The 15092-nt window shown below is 42.4% G+C and overlaps 1 protein-coding gene across 1 annotated transcript; it reads right to left on the bottom strand.

Moving 5' to 3' along the window:
• Window positions 1-3338: 3338 nt before the first annotated feature.
• On the bottom strand, window positions 3339-14413 carry LOC138665264 (zinc finger protein OZF-like). The gene is made up of 7 exons (XM_069752585.1): window positions 14277-14413; window positions 9878-10025; window positions 6991-7164; window positions 6782-6905; window positions 6596-6693; window positions 5928-6033; window positions 3339-5670 (listed from the first exon to the last, which is right to left on the bottom strand). The coding sequence occupies exons 2-7, from the start codon at window positions 9983-9985 to the stop codon at window positions 4676-4678; spliced, it is 1605 nt and encodes a 534-aa protein (XP_069608686.1). The 5' UTR covers window positions 9986-10025; window positions 14277-14413; the 3' UTR covers window positions 3339-4675.
• Window positions 14414-15092: the final 679 nt, after the last annotated feature.

The following is a 15092-nucleotide window of genomic DNA, read 5'->3' as shown; positions in this document are numbered from 1 at the left end:
TCTCCTACACACTGCCTGTCCAGACATGAGTGCCCATAGTGCTAGTGTCACACTTACAGTTGTGCTCAAAAGTTTACATACCCTGGCAGAATTTTTGCTTTCATGGCCTTTTTTAAGAGACTATGAATGATAACACCAAAACTTTTTCTCCACTCATGGTTATTGGTTGGGTAAAGCCATTTATTGTCAAACTACTGTGTTTTCTCTTTTTAAATCGTAATGACAACCCAAAACATCCAAATGACCCTGATCAAAGTTCACATACTCCATTTCTTAATACTGTGTATTGCCCCCTTTAACATCAATGACAGCTTGCAGTCTTTTGTGATAGTTGTGGATGTGGTTCTTCTTTTTCTCAGATGGTAAAGCTGCCAACTCTTCTTGGCAAAAAGCCTCCAGTTCCTGTAAATTCCTGGGCTGTCCAACATGAACTGCACGTTTGAGATCTTCCCAGAGTGGCTCAATGATGTTGAGGTTAGGAGACTGAGATGGCCACTCCAGAACCTTCACTTTGTTCTGCAGTAGCCAATGACAGGTCGACTTGGCCTTGCGTTTTGGGTCATTGTCATGTTGGAACATCCAAATATGTCCCATGCGCATCTTCCGGGCTGATGATTGCAAATTTGCTTCCAGTATTTGCTGATAACGTGCTGTATTCATCTTTAACCAAGTTTCCTTTGCATGTCTAGCTCACACATCCTCAAAACATCAGCGATCCACCTCTGTGCTTTACAGTAGAAATGGTGTTCCTTTCATTATAGGCCTTGTTGACCTCTCTCGAAATGTATAGTTTATGGTTGTGGCCAAAAAGTTCAATTTTGGTCTCATCACTCCAAATTCCTTTGTTCCAGAAGTTTTGAGGCTTGTCTTTGTGCTGTTTTGCACATTGTAAGTGAGATACTTTATGGCATTTCTGCAGTAATGGCTTTCTTCTGGCGACTCGACCACGCAGCCCATTTTTCTTCGAGTGCCTCCTTATTGTGCATCTTGAAACAGCCACACTGCTAGTTTTCAGAAAGTTCAGTATTTCAGATGATGTTATTTGTGGGTTTTTCTTTGCATCCCGAACAATTTTCCTGGCAGTAGTGGATGAAAGTTTTGTTGGTCTACCTGATCATGGTTTTGTTTTTAGAGAGCCCCTGATTTTCCATTTGTTAATCACAGTTTGAACGCTGCTAACTGGCATTATCAATTCCTTGGATATCTTTTTGTATCTCTTTCCTGTTTTATACAGTTCAACTACCTTTTCCCTTAGATCCATTGACAATTCTTTTGCTTTCCCCATGACTCACAATCCAGAAACGTCAGTGGCTGGATGAAAGATGCAATAGTCTGTCTGGATCCCAGAAACTCACTCAGCTTTTATGCAGACACTCTGATTACAAGCAAACAGGTCACAGGGTAGGATATTATCTTTAGTAGCCATTCAAACCCATTTGTGTCAACTTCTGTGCATGTTATTAGGCCAAAATAACCAGTGTATGTAAACTTTTGATCAGGGTCATTTGGATGTGTTGGGTTGTCATTATGATTTAAAAAGAGAAAACACAGTAGTTTGACAATAAATGGCTTCACCCAACCACTAACCATGAGTGGAGAAAAAGTTTTAGTGTTATCATTCATATTCTCTGAAAAAAGGACAAGAAAGCAAAAATTCTGCTGGGGCATGTAAACTTTTGAGCACAACTGTATGTCTTGCTGTGCATAACTCTTTCTTGCTCTGCAGTAAGATCACAGCAGGCTGTTATTACATCTCACATAGGAGTAGTCCAGAACAGACTATTCCTGTGTGAAATATAAGGGGGTGAAGAGGAAGACGAGCCCAAAGGAAGTTGCTTTCCCTGCTCCTTACCTGGAACCACTTAGTCGGACAGCTGGGTTGTTGGGGGGAGGACTTTCTGCCCTGGACAGAGGAGACCATGTGACTGCTGGGGTGGAGAGGAAGAGAGAGGAGTGTGGTCAGAAAAGAGCGGGAAAGCAGAGCGTGCGGGTCAGAGGGGACAGCGCGCGAGAAAGCAGGCTGCAGCGCCGCGCTCCCCACGAGAGTGCTCCCCGTGCGGGCACTGAGGCTGAGATACCCACCATAGTGAAGGCTGTATGGGAGGGTGTGGACTCGGAAGCCTCCGTAATCAGAGAAGATTTTTCCCCTGACAGTGCAGAGACAATGACCCGAGTGCGCAGCCTCGGTGACCACAGTGACAAGCCAAGACCCCTGAGTGTGATAAGTAAACTGCCCAGTGTGTGTGTAGCATTGCTACTGCAGAGAGACTGCCAGCCTAATATACAGAGACTCCTGCAGCAGTGTGAATGTGCTACTTCCTGCTTCCAGTTTCACTCTGAGAAAAAGACTGCAAAGATTAACCCCGGAGTCTACAGTTCCCAGGAGACAGAGGAGAGACTTCAGGATCTTCAAGTGATGCTGGTGACTGTACCCACATTGGAATAAGGACCCTCCAGTCAGGACCTCGCTGGACTGGACTGATAAGTTACAAGAACATTTGTTAACCATTTCTATTCCGCTTAACTGTTTCATAGCTTCAGTTAGCTTGCTGTGTATTGTTATACTGTTTGCTTTATCTCTACTAATCCCCTGTTTTCTCCCTGCGAGGAGAATCTTACTCCTGTTAATAAATCCCCCTCTGTCTGTTCCGTGATGACATACTCACCCCTGCACTCTATTACAAAGACATAAATACAGCCTTGAATCTCATTGCAGAGCGAGTGCAAGTTGAGCACAGCAGACATAAAAATGTGATTCCTGACACACACAGTAGTCAGAGGTGATAGCAGGGTTTGTAATGTGACACACATTACACTTTAAAAGGAATCTGTCAGCAAGGCTGTGATATTTAATTTGAGAGCAGCATAATGTAGGAGCGGAGAACCTGATTATAGTGATGTGTCACTTATTAGGCTGTGTGTTGTAGTTTCAATACAATCTGCATTTTATCAATAGATTATCACTGCAGGCCTAGGTCTCAAGTGCAGGCCAGTCCAGCTTATCTGTCTAACCCCATCCTCATCACTGATTGGTAGCTTGCTAACAATTGGCAGTTTTCATTGTACACTGTACATCAGGCGTCTGAGTGGAATTTACACAGCTCAGTATTCCGACTAGTGATACATCTACAAGGATTCTATCAAAACTACACCAAGCAGTCCAGCAAGTGATACATCACTGACATCAGGTTTTCTGCCCAGACATCATACTGCTTTCAGACTACATATCAACACTTGCTGACAGATTCCCTTTAATCGTCTCATACAGTGTCCCGTACTTCACTACAATATTCCGCAGAGTCGGTGAACAATTAGATTCAAATTTTGTCATGACCATATTGAAAAGAAACAGTTTTATTTTGGTTTGGAAGACATGAACAAGGAAATACATGATATAATAAATAGAAAAACATAAATAAACATAAATAAAACAACTGTTACCAAACATTTTGGATAAGAATACACATAATAAGAAAAAAGGAATATTATCCTAGAGGAAGTCACACTACAGCAGCAGAACAATATTACATAAGGGTTCTCTCTGGAAAATAGGAACCAATGTGGCACAGGAATATTTTGTTCTGTGGATGAATTGAAAACACAAACATGCTAAACGTTTTTACTATGTAAAAATATACCTCTTTAATCTATAACTTAGTTTTAGATATAATTGTTCTCAATCAGTTACCCTACAAATGATACTTTCAGAGAATAGAAAGTATTTAAGACCCAGAAGGGAAACCAGGGAATACAATTGTTTAAAGGGAAACTGTCGCTAGGTTTTCCCCATATAAAGTATGGCCAGCATCTGTAAACTCTGTATTACAGTATACTAGAATGCTGTATGTATGGCCCCAATCCGATCTCCAAGGCACAAAAATAGCTTTTGTTCTACTCACAGACAAGGTCCGGTCCGATAGGAGTCTCTGGTCTTGATCCGACACCTCCTCTCTTAAGATCAGCGTCCACCTGCTTTGCTTCGTGTGGATGTCGTGTCCTACGTCATCCACACAGTGTCCTCCAATCTTGCTCCTGCGCAGGCAAACTTCTCTCTGGTCTCATGAGGGCAAATCAAAGCACTGCAATGTGCCTGGGCCGGTAAAGGCTAGAGAGCGCCGATGAGCTGTAGGTAAAGCAGGTGCATGTGCACTACAATACAGTGCAGAGAAGTCCCCCTGCCCAAGATGGCACTGTGTGGATCATGTAGGATGTATTATCCACATGAAGTAGGGCAGAAGGACGGCGATTGTGAGAAGAGAGGAGGCGCCGGATCAAGACCAGAGACACCCATCGGACCAGAACACAGTTTATGTGAGTATAATACAAATGTCTTTTTGTGCCTTGCAGAGTGGATTGGAGACATATATACAGCATTTTAGCATGCTGTAACAGAGGGCTGAAAGAGGCTGGCTGTACTTTATATGGGGAAAACCTGGTGATAGGTTCTCTTTAAGTAAGGTATCCAGTGCTTCAACCCAGCAAAGCTTTATTCTTCAAAAAAAAACGTAACTCCTAACCATTAACGATGCATTGGTAGTACAGTACTTGAAGCCAAATAAACAAGGCTTCACTCTTTATTATTTTAAACTTGAATCTTAATCATTGTGGTATCCAGAAAATTATGCATTGTAAGTACAGTACTTCAATTCAAGTATTCGGGTACATGAATGGGGGATTAATGTGTATGAAGGACCTGATGTCTTATAAAATTTGATCTGTACTTAAAACATTTCCCACATTCTGAACAGGAAAATGGCTTCTCCCCTGTGTGAAGTCTCCCATGCTCAATGAGGCCGGATTTGTGAGCAAAACTTTTTCCACACACCAAACAAGGAAATGGCCTCTCCCCTGTATGAATTTTCCAGTGTTTTGCAAGATTTGATTTCTTAGTAAAAGATTTCCCACACTCCAAGCATGAATATGGTTTCTCCCCTGTGTGAATTCTCCCATGTTCGACAAGGCCCGATTTCTGGGTGAAGGACTTTCCACATTCCAAACACGGAAATGGTCTCTCTCCTGTGTGAATTCTCTGATGTTTAACAAGAACTGATTTCTTAGTAAAACATTTCCCACATTCTGAACAAGAAAATGGCTTCTCCCCAGTGTGAATTCTTTGGTGCTTAATAAGATCTGATTTTTGAGTAAAGCATTTCCCGCATTCTGAACATGGATATGGCCTCTCATCTCTGTGAATTTTCTCATGTCTTTCGAGATTTGCTTTATGTGTAAACCATTTCCCACACTCAGAACATTGATGCTGAGGCACAGTTAGGTGTGTTCTCGGATTCTTAAGATATTTATTCTGTGTAGAACCTTTTCCAAGTTCTGAACAAGGACATGGTTTTTCTCCTCTGTAAGATTTCCAAGTCAACGATTGGCCACAGCGGACACATGGAAAAAGGTCTGCTTTCTGCAAAAACTCTTTCTCACATTCAGGAAATATAAAAAGGTTATCCCTGCTATGACTTGTACTTTGTGTGTCCATCTGCAACTGATCAGGGGAAGGGTAGTCATGATCAGAGGGATCAGATGATATATCTTTACTGTAATTGAGTGTATGTGTATTAGGGGTCTCTGAGTTTTCTGCTGAAGAATCTAGCGTGGCATCATTATCTTCTTCACAAACTGGATGTAAGAAGACATATTCCTCTGAACTCTTGGTCCGGTCATCTTCAAGAAATAGAAACAAAACAATAAAAATACCAACAGCCAAATTTCCATAATATGGCACATGTTCAGAAGGAAGTTGCTAAACTGTCCTTTCATTGGCACATCTCTCTGTATAGTATGAGTATATAAAATGTGTATAAGACAAGTGGTTAAATTCATTCATCTAAACTTAATGTCACAGCTTTATCGGTAAGTGCCCTGCTAAGGTGACTTAAAGTCAGCATAGGAATCTTCTGCATTTAGTAATTATTATTTACCTGGATTGATATCTGTAGGAATTTCTTCCTCCTTACACAGGTGATTATCATACATTTCATCTTCCTCTGCAACAACTTCAACTTTAAGATCAATCAGATCTTCATCCTTATTCACCATGAGGAATAAATACCAGTCAAATCAGCAGTAATAGAAGTCTAGTAAAAAAATTTTAACTACTTGCGGACCTCCAATATGCTTTATAAGTCCGGGAGGTCTGCGTTCTATTCTGAAGTGACCTTCTGAAACGTCACTGCATAGTAGATCATGGAGAAATTAAAACCCTACCTTACAGTATAGGGGCAGACATACTACTTTAAATAGAGCCAATGCGTGTGAGACAAGGGAGAGATCATAAAATCTGTTCTTTACATGGTAATCTTGTCCGAAGCAATTCCCTGGCAGCCTCAACACAAAGGTGCAGTGCAGAGCTTCGCAAGATAATGAAAATAAATACTTCTGCTCTATAGTAGCATTACCGGGTGAGTAATCATACACATAAAAGTCGTTTTGAATATTTTAGTAACTCAGAAAAACACCCTAAGACCCAATTAAGACAACAAATTGTGCATTCCTAATGTCTTCTACACACAATTCTGCCCACCTCCTTCATTTAAATGTATTGAATCAAACTGAAGAGGTCCACATAGGTTTCCTACAGACCATTCACCTGATGATCCTCTATGACACTTTGATCTTCTTCTGGACAATCCTGACAATATATAGGACTAGGACATCTCTCTGATTGATTTCTCTTTGTAAATCCTTCTGCAGGAAACATACACAGATCAAATTGCGGATATATACAGGTGACCCTGAAAACTGCTCTCTCTTTTAAAATCAAACTTCCAGTTACCGGGTAATATAAGGGGCTGGTGGTCCTCCATCAGGACGTCCTTGTATAGATCCTTATGCTCTTCTACATACTCCCACTCCTCCACGTAGAAATGGACAGTGACATCCTGACACCTTATAGGAACCTGACACACAATGATACAGTCATCATCCAGACACATCATCCCTTATGTTACTGTATAATGTCCCAGTATTCCCAGCAGCGCTCACCTCTCCAGTCAGCAGCTCAATCATCTTGTTGGTGAGGTCAAGGATCTTCTGATCATTTTTATTCTTACATATTAGTGAGTGTAGTGAACTTTGGGTCCTGCTCCATTCTGACAGTAAAGGGCAGCTGGCGGGGCTCATACACTGACCAGATGTCTTTTTAACTACTATGCAATCCTATGCAAGGAAAAGGAAGGATAAAGATCACCATATACAGGGGTGAAATAAGTATTGAACTTGCCACCAATTTTCTAAATAAATATATTTCTAGGTGCTATTAACATGAAATTCCCGCCAGATCTTGGTAACAACACATCCAATCCACACAGGCAAAGAAATCAAACCACAAATATGCATAAATTAAGTTAGGAGTAATAATAGGAAATGATACAGGGAAAAAATATTGAACATATAAAGAAAGAGGTGTAAAAAGCCATGGAAAGTCATGACACCATCTGAAATCTATCAGTAATTAGAAAGCAATCCTGCCACTAAGTGAAAAATAATATCAGCTGGTTCAACTAATGGCCTATAAAAAGGTGTCTCATTACCAAGGTGCCACACAAGAAACATCTCATGATGGGTAAAACCAGTGAGCTGTCTCAAGACCTTTGCAACCTTATTGTTACAAAACATACTGATGCCATTGGTTACAGAAGAATTTCTAAACTACTGAAGGTTCCAGTGAGCACAGTTGAGGTCGTGTTAAATATTAATTATTCTTATTTTTATTCTATACCGAGCACATGGTTTCTTGCTGACACTATCTAAAGCTATTTCTGTGTATGTAGCTCAGAGTATAAGTTAACTCCATATACAGGGAACACGTGATCTGTAGAAATCATATAAATAACGTCTCTAAGGAGGGTGGGGGGCTTTTGTCACGTGGGACGGTCACCTCCCTTCCTTCACCATCATTCTCCATGGACATGGGACAAGACACGAGGAACAACAGCTGTTAGCTACTCCATGCTATGATGACTTCAGACTTCACACAGACAGATGACTTCTACCATTCAGGACCTTGGAAAGATGAGTAACAAGAAAAGCGCTGATATCTACACATGGACAATCTATTTTTATGTTTTCTGCAATTTGGTTTTTCTGTGGACTAGTCAATAAACCACTATACTTTCTTCAGAAAATCATGACATTTTTCTTTTAAGAATAACGCACCTGGTTAAGTCTTGATTAGATATTTTTGCACAATAACGATTTTTAACAGGTCGTAATCCGGAAGTGGAAAGAACATCATTTCACCATAAAAAGGCCAAGACCGGATGTCAGATAGAGGAGTGAAAAATAATTATCAGAAGAGTTGTCCAAGAGCCAAGGACAACCTGTGGAGAGCTATAGAAAGAACTGGAATTAGCAGGTACAATTGTTTAAAAGATAACAAGTAAAGCACTCAACCTCCATGGCCTGTATGCACGCTCATCACACAAGACTCTATGGCTGAAAAAAAAAAATGTCTTAGCGCGTTTACAGTTTGATCAACAACATTTAGATAAGCCTGTGAAATACTGGGAGAATACAGTCAGAACAGATGAGACCAAAATTGAACTCTTTAGATGCCATAATACACAACATGCTTGGAGGCCAAAAAGCACTGCATATCACCCTACAAAATACTATACTAACAGTGAATTTTGAAACATCATGGCGTATGGCTGTTTTTCAGCATAAGGCACTGGCAAACTTCATATAATTCAAGGAAGAATGAATAGACAAATGTATCAAGACATTCTTGAAAAAAAATCTGCTGCCATCTACCAGGATGATGAAGATGAAAGGAGGGTGGTCATTTCAGCAAGACAATGATCCCAAACACATAGCCAAGGAAACTCTTTATTGGTTTCAGAGAAAGAAAATAAAGCTGCTAGAATGGCCCAGCCAATCACGGGACCTGAATCCAATACAACATTTACGGAAGGAACTAAAGCTCAGAGTTCATAAAAGGAGGCCATGGAACTTTAAGGATTTGAAGAGTGTTTGTGTGAAAGAATGGGCCAAATCACACCTGAGCAATGTATGCAACTACTGTAGTTTCTCCATAAAGGAGGCGTCTTGAAGCTGTCATCACCAACAAAGACTTGTGTATGAAGTATTAACCCTGCTGTTGTCTTCGGTCTGGGGAGACCGATTTTGAACTTTGGTATTTTTTGGGGTGTTCAAGATGCGGTTCTGAAGCTTGTGGTTGATTGACTTAAATGAGGATGGATCGGTCGGCCACGGGTTTCAGAGCCGCATCTTGAATATTTTATAGAATATTGAAGTTCAAGGTCAGTCGTTTTTGACCGAAGTTAGCAGGGTTAAATAAATTTCAGTTTTCCCATTGTCATTTCTCATTATTACATATAACTTAATTTATGGACATCTATGAATTAATTTCTTAGCCTGTGTGGATTGGATGGGTTGTTACCGACATCTGGTGACAATTTCATGTCAAGAGTACTTATAGAAATATATTTACTTATAAAATTGTTGACGTGTTCAATAGTGATGAAAGAGTATATTCGTTGCTCTGGTTTATTTTTTTTTTAAGTGCTCAGAGATTTAGTTTTTGTTGCTTCAGCTGCATGATTTATGGCTGCTGGACAGCCTGAATACATGTAGGAGTTGCCAGGTTGCTAAGGAATCCTCACATGTATTCAGCCTGTCTAGCAGCCGTAAATCATGCAGCTGCGTGGACAAAAACTAAATCTCCGAGCAGTCACAAATACTCGGAGACCACCCGAGTGTGCTCAGGAAAACCCGAGCAACGAGTACACTCGCTCATCACTAGTGTTCAACACTTATGTCATCTCCCCGAATCGCTCACCCCATGTAGTCACTTCCCCATTATAATAGAAAAGTGACATCAATTTATAGATTTCCCAAAATTGCTCACCTCTCCAGTTAGCAGGAAGATAATCTCCAGTGTAAGGTTTAATACTCCGTCAATAATCTCACTGCGATTCTTCGGTATCTCCGGAAGATCAGCCAATGAGGGTATCATAATTTTGTGGGAGGGAGATGTTAGCAATGAGGAATCTGGACTGTGGGAAAAAATTTTTTTTTTAAAGGTTTTGACTAAATTTGGATGGTAAAATAAAATAATTGAAACATTTACAGAACATAAATTCAGATGGCCGAGGTTTCTAAAAACTTTAGTTGTAATTATTTTGTCTTGAGGTATTATCTTAAATACTTAACTTGTACTAAGAGTAAGCACTGCCTGCTACATCTGGTATAGAGGCACCGATGGTTCTCCTCCATACAGCTCCTAAAGAGGACCTGTCACCACGATTTTGTAATGTAAAGACATGGCTGCAATGATGCAGGAATACAGATTGCATCGATATCTTGGGTAAATAAATCCGCCCTGTTGTTCTTAATTAATCACCAATGGAAGCTGCAAAAATCTTTATGCACCGATTGCCCCATATTGGCAGCTGCAAAGTAGCACAGAGTCAGGCCCCATAGCAGTGATAAGCTCTTACGCTATAGTGAGTATGCCCCTGCAGCAGAGAGCAGATTTATACCATAACACAGTGGTCCCCAACCTTTCTTACCTTACATTCAGCAGAGTTACTCACAAAAGTCACCATCTGATGATCTGCTCTTCCTAGCTGTTTCCTAGACCTGGCAATAATGCACCAAGCTGGCAAACAGCAGGAAGCAGAAACTGTAGGAAACGCGGGCGAAGGAGCAATTCCCAGTATTATTGCCCCATGTGCCCAGCACAACCAAGCCTTTGTATCTCCCCCTGTCCGGAGACCTATCCCACAACCTACAATTATTAATTTGACAAAGTGTGTGGAAGGGTCTTTTTTTAAGGAATTTATTGTTATTCATATTTTCTTTATAGTGGGTCCCAGTAGAGAGGAATTCTTATGGGAGAAGTACTAAAAGCATATATATATATAAACACACCCTAATTCACAATTAATTCCAGGCCGTGATCATCACATGCCAAATGTTATTATTCAGACAAATTCTCGTCCATATCTGCAAAGTGGCACTGGGGTGTGTGGGGCCCGCAGGGAGAAGTGACTGCAGGGGCCCACCCTACAGCTATGTGCAAATATCTGTTAAGTGTTATCCCCATTAGAGCGGAGTGTTGACTGTAAAACAAAGGCGGCTCCTGCAGAGGTACTGCATCACCATAACTGAGATGTACAATTATGGCGGGTTGTATTAAAGGGCTCCTTCAGTGAAAATACACCATCACCTTATCCTATGGCAACTTTCTAGCAAAGAATGTGCATGAGCAGCACTTCAACGGAGAATGATAAGACTGGGTCAAGCTGATGTTTTCCATTAATTACCTCCCCATAATAAATAAATAAATAAATAATAAACACATAAAGTGGAGGTTTATTTTAAAGGGTAATTGGCAACATTTAAAGGTATATAAAGTACCATGCAGATGGGTGGGACTCAGACTCAGGACCAGCTCCAGGTTTTCATGGGCCCTGGGCGAAAGAGTCCCAGTGGGCCCCTTTAACACATACCAAATTCATAATGCACGGATACGGCAGAGAAATATAGGTATAGTACAATGCCAAAGATTTCACTTACTTCTTACATTACATGAGTGATATCTATTGTGCTTTCTACATTAGCTCAGAAACCGGACAGTATGGTCCTCTATCTACTATATAATTGTCTAAGGGTCACTTCCGTCTGTCTGTCTGTCACGGATATTCATTGGTCGCGGCCTCTGTCTCTCATGGAAATGCAAGTCGCTGACGCCCACGACCATTGCCATGACCAATCAGCGACGGGCACAGTCCGGCGTCAAAATGGCCGCTCCTTCCTCCCCGCAGTCAGTGCCCGCTCCATACTCCCCTCCAGTCAGCTCTCACACAGGGTTAATGGCAGCGTTAACGGACCGCGTTATGCCGCGGTGTAACGCACTCCGTTACGCAGCTATTAAACCTGTGTGACCAACTTTTTACTATTGATGCTGCGTATGCAGCATCAATAGTAAAAAGATCTAATGTGACAAATACTAATAATAAAAAAAAAGGTTATTCTCACCCTCCGACGTGGCGCGCTGTCCTCTGCAGTGCAAGCGGCAGGTTCCGGTGCTAAGGATGCTATGCGACAAGGACCTGCCATGACGTCATGTGACCGCGACGTCATCACAGGTCCTGTGCTCATACCGACCCTGGGACCGGAAGCTGCCGCGTGCACCACACACAAGCGCCAGGACTACAATGGGCCCTCGGAAGGTGAGTATATGTTTGTTTATTTTAAGGCTTTTTTAACCACGCATATAGTGCCCACATTGCTATATACTACGTGGGCTGTGTTACATACTGCGTGGGCTCTGTTATACAGCGTAGCTGTGCAATACACTACGTGACTGTTATATACTACGTGGGCTGTGCAATATACTACGTGCCTGTGCAATATACTATGTGGCTCTACAATATACTACGTGGCTCTGCTATATACTATGTGGCTGACCAATATACTACGTACCTGTGCAATACACTACGTAGCTGTGCAATACACTACGTGGCTATGTTATATACTACGTGGCTGTGTTATATACTACGTAGCTCTGCTATATACTACGTACGCTGTGTTACATACTACGTAGCTGTTATATACTACGTCACTGTGCAATATAGTACGTAGCCTGTGCTATATACTACCTACATATTCTAGAATACCCGATACGTTATAATCGGGCCACCATCTAGTACAGAATAATGAGCCCCATATATTGTTCCAAACAGAATAATGAGCCCCATATATTGCCCCATACAGTATAACTGGCACCACATAGTCCTCTATACAGAATAATGAGCCCCATATATTGCTCCAAACAGAATAATGAGCCCAATATTATGCTCCATACAGAATAATGAGCCTCATATAATGCTCCATACAGTATAATGGACACCACAGAGTGCTCCATACAGAATGAGCCGCATATATTGCTCCATACGGAATTGACCCCATATAATGCTCCATACAGTATAGTGAGCCTCATATAATGATCCATACAGTAGATGATCGGCCCCATACAGTATACCGAGTCCAATATATTGCTCCATACAGAATGGGCCCCATATAATACTCCTTACAGAATGGGTCCCATATAATGCTCCAAAAATAAAAGGTCCCATAAGATGCTCCATGTATAATGGGCCCCATATAATGCTCCATATATAATTGGCCATATAAAATGCTCCAGATATAATTAGTCCCATAAGATGCTTCATATATTATTGGCCCCATATACTGCTCCATATTGAATTGGCCCCATAAGATGCTCCATATTAAATTGGCCCCATATAATGCTCCCTATATAATTGGCCCCATAAGATGCTCTTTATATTATTGGCCCCATAAGATACTCCATATAGAATTAGCCCCATATAATGCTCCATATATGGGCCCCTTCTGATGGTCCCAATATATTGCTCCAAATATAAAAATAAAATGAAATACTCACCTCTCGTCGCTGCTCTGGACTCCTCACCGTTGGCGTCTTCCTGCCCTCTGTGCAGTGACTGCTCAGGCAGAGGGTGCGCACTGGTGACGTCATCGCGCCCTCTGACCTGAACGTCAGTCAGAGGATGGATGACGCTGCAGTGCTGGAACCGGGAGAGGTAAGTGTCGCAAGTGCCGGGGCCCGGAGCAGGCGGGGGTCCACTCGCGGGGGCTGGCACTATAGCATGCCAGTGTCCCCGACGGCGAGTGGGCCCCCTGCCTGCTCAGGGCCCCGGCACTTGCCCGGGTTCTGACGCTGGCCCTGCTCAGACTGCTGGGAACATCACCGATCTGGAGAATGGAGTGTTTCAGACCCAACCTTGCTTTCGGGATTGGTGGGATTCCCAGCGGATGGACCACCCCTACTGTTCCACAAAGGGTCTCTGCCACATAAACCCTGCCACTCTGAAAACCTTTAAAATCAGATGAAAGTTGCTGCAACTTCCATCGGGGCCGTTACATGGGACACCGTGCACATGCCGCAATATCAGCCATAGTGAGCACACATATATATGGTATTTCATACAACATGGCGATACTGAGGGCGTAAAACCGTAACACTGACGGCAGCGGTCTAACAACACATATAGAATAGTGACAGCAATGGTGACTATGGAGAGAACAGTGGTGGCCATACATATACCTAGCATCAATGCGTAGGACCCATAACAAGCAGCCATAGCCCCCCAGTATGGGTGACCCCACCACCCTGACAAGTGCCACCTGTGTATGGAGAGCATGCCATGGAGGTGAGGTAATCAGTGTGATATACACAGTGACAGCTGCTCCTCACTGACCTGACATTTATGTGCTGCACTCACTACGCCCCGGAAGTGCTCGTCCCTCCTCAGGACCATTTCCGGTCAGCACCTGTGATTTGCGGTGAGGGGATCATTACCTGGTGACGGCTGATCAGAGAATCCAGAAAATGCCCGAATCAAAGATGGCCGACGGTTTCACGCCGGTAGCTTAGAATTGCGGCCATTTTGTTGTGGCCTTTTTTTTAACTATCTATGCATTGGCTTTACCGTGTACGCAGAAACAGTGAGGAGGCTGAGTGGATGCGCAGCAGGAGGGGCGGTACAGTGTGCGCTCACCTGCTTCCCCCTGCTGGCGGTGCAGAGGCGATGTACAGCACAGGGCACAGCATGTCAGATTCTGTTAGGGGAGTTCAGCTCCCATCTCGCTGCTTTGTGGCGCCCCCTTTATTTACATATCCTGCATTTTTTAACCTGTGATATATGTGAATGAATAAATATAATTTCTTGAGCCGTTTTGTGGTTATGGCGCCATGTGGGGACGTCTGAGGGGCTGCTGTTTTACATTGATGCCTCAGTATAGTCCTGCAAAATATTTATAATTAACCTGGTATGAGCAGCCTTGGGCATCAGGTAACCACCAGACCCCAATAAAGCTGGTCTCTGATGGTTTAACCCCTCAGATGACACTGTCAATACTGGTCACTGTATTTAAGGTGTTTGGTAGAGGGAGAGGGCTGTCTCTTTCAACTTATTAAGCCCCCCAAAATCTGATGGTGTCCTATGGAAGTCAACGGCCTACTATGGTTCTTATGGTAGACGGTATGGAGATGTGGGAGCATGTGGTGGACAGGA

This window comes from Ranitomeya imitator, chromosome 2 (assembly GCF_032444005.1).
Source record: "Ranitomeya imitator isolate aRanImi1 chromosome 2, aRanImi1.pri, whole genome shotgun sequence".
Classification (NCBI taxonomy): domain Eukaryota; kingdom Metazoa; phylum Chordata; class Amphibia; order Anura; family Dendrobatidae; genus Ranitomeya; species Ranitomeya imitator.
The sequence above is the reverse complement of the archived record's forward strand: the minus strand, read 5'-3'. Positions and strand labels throughout refer to the sequence as shown.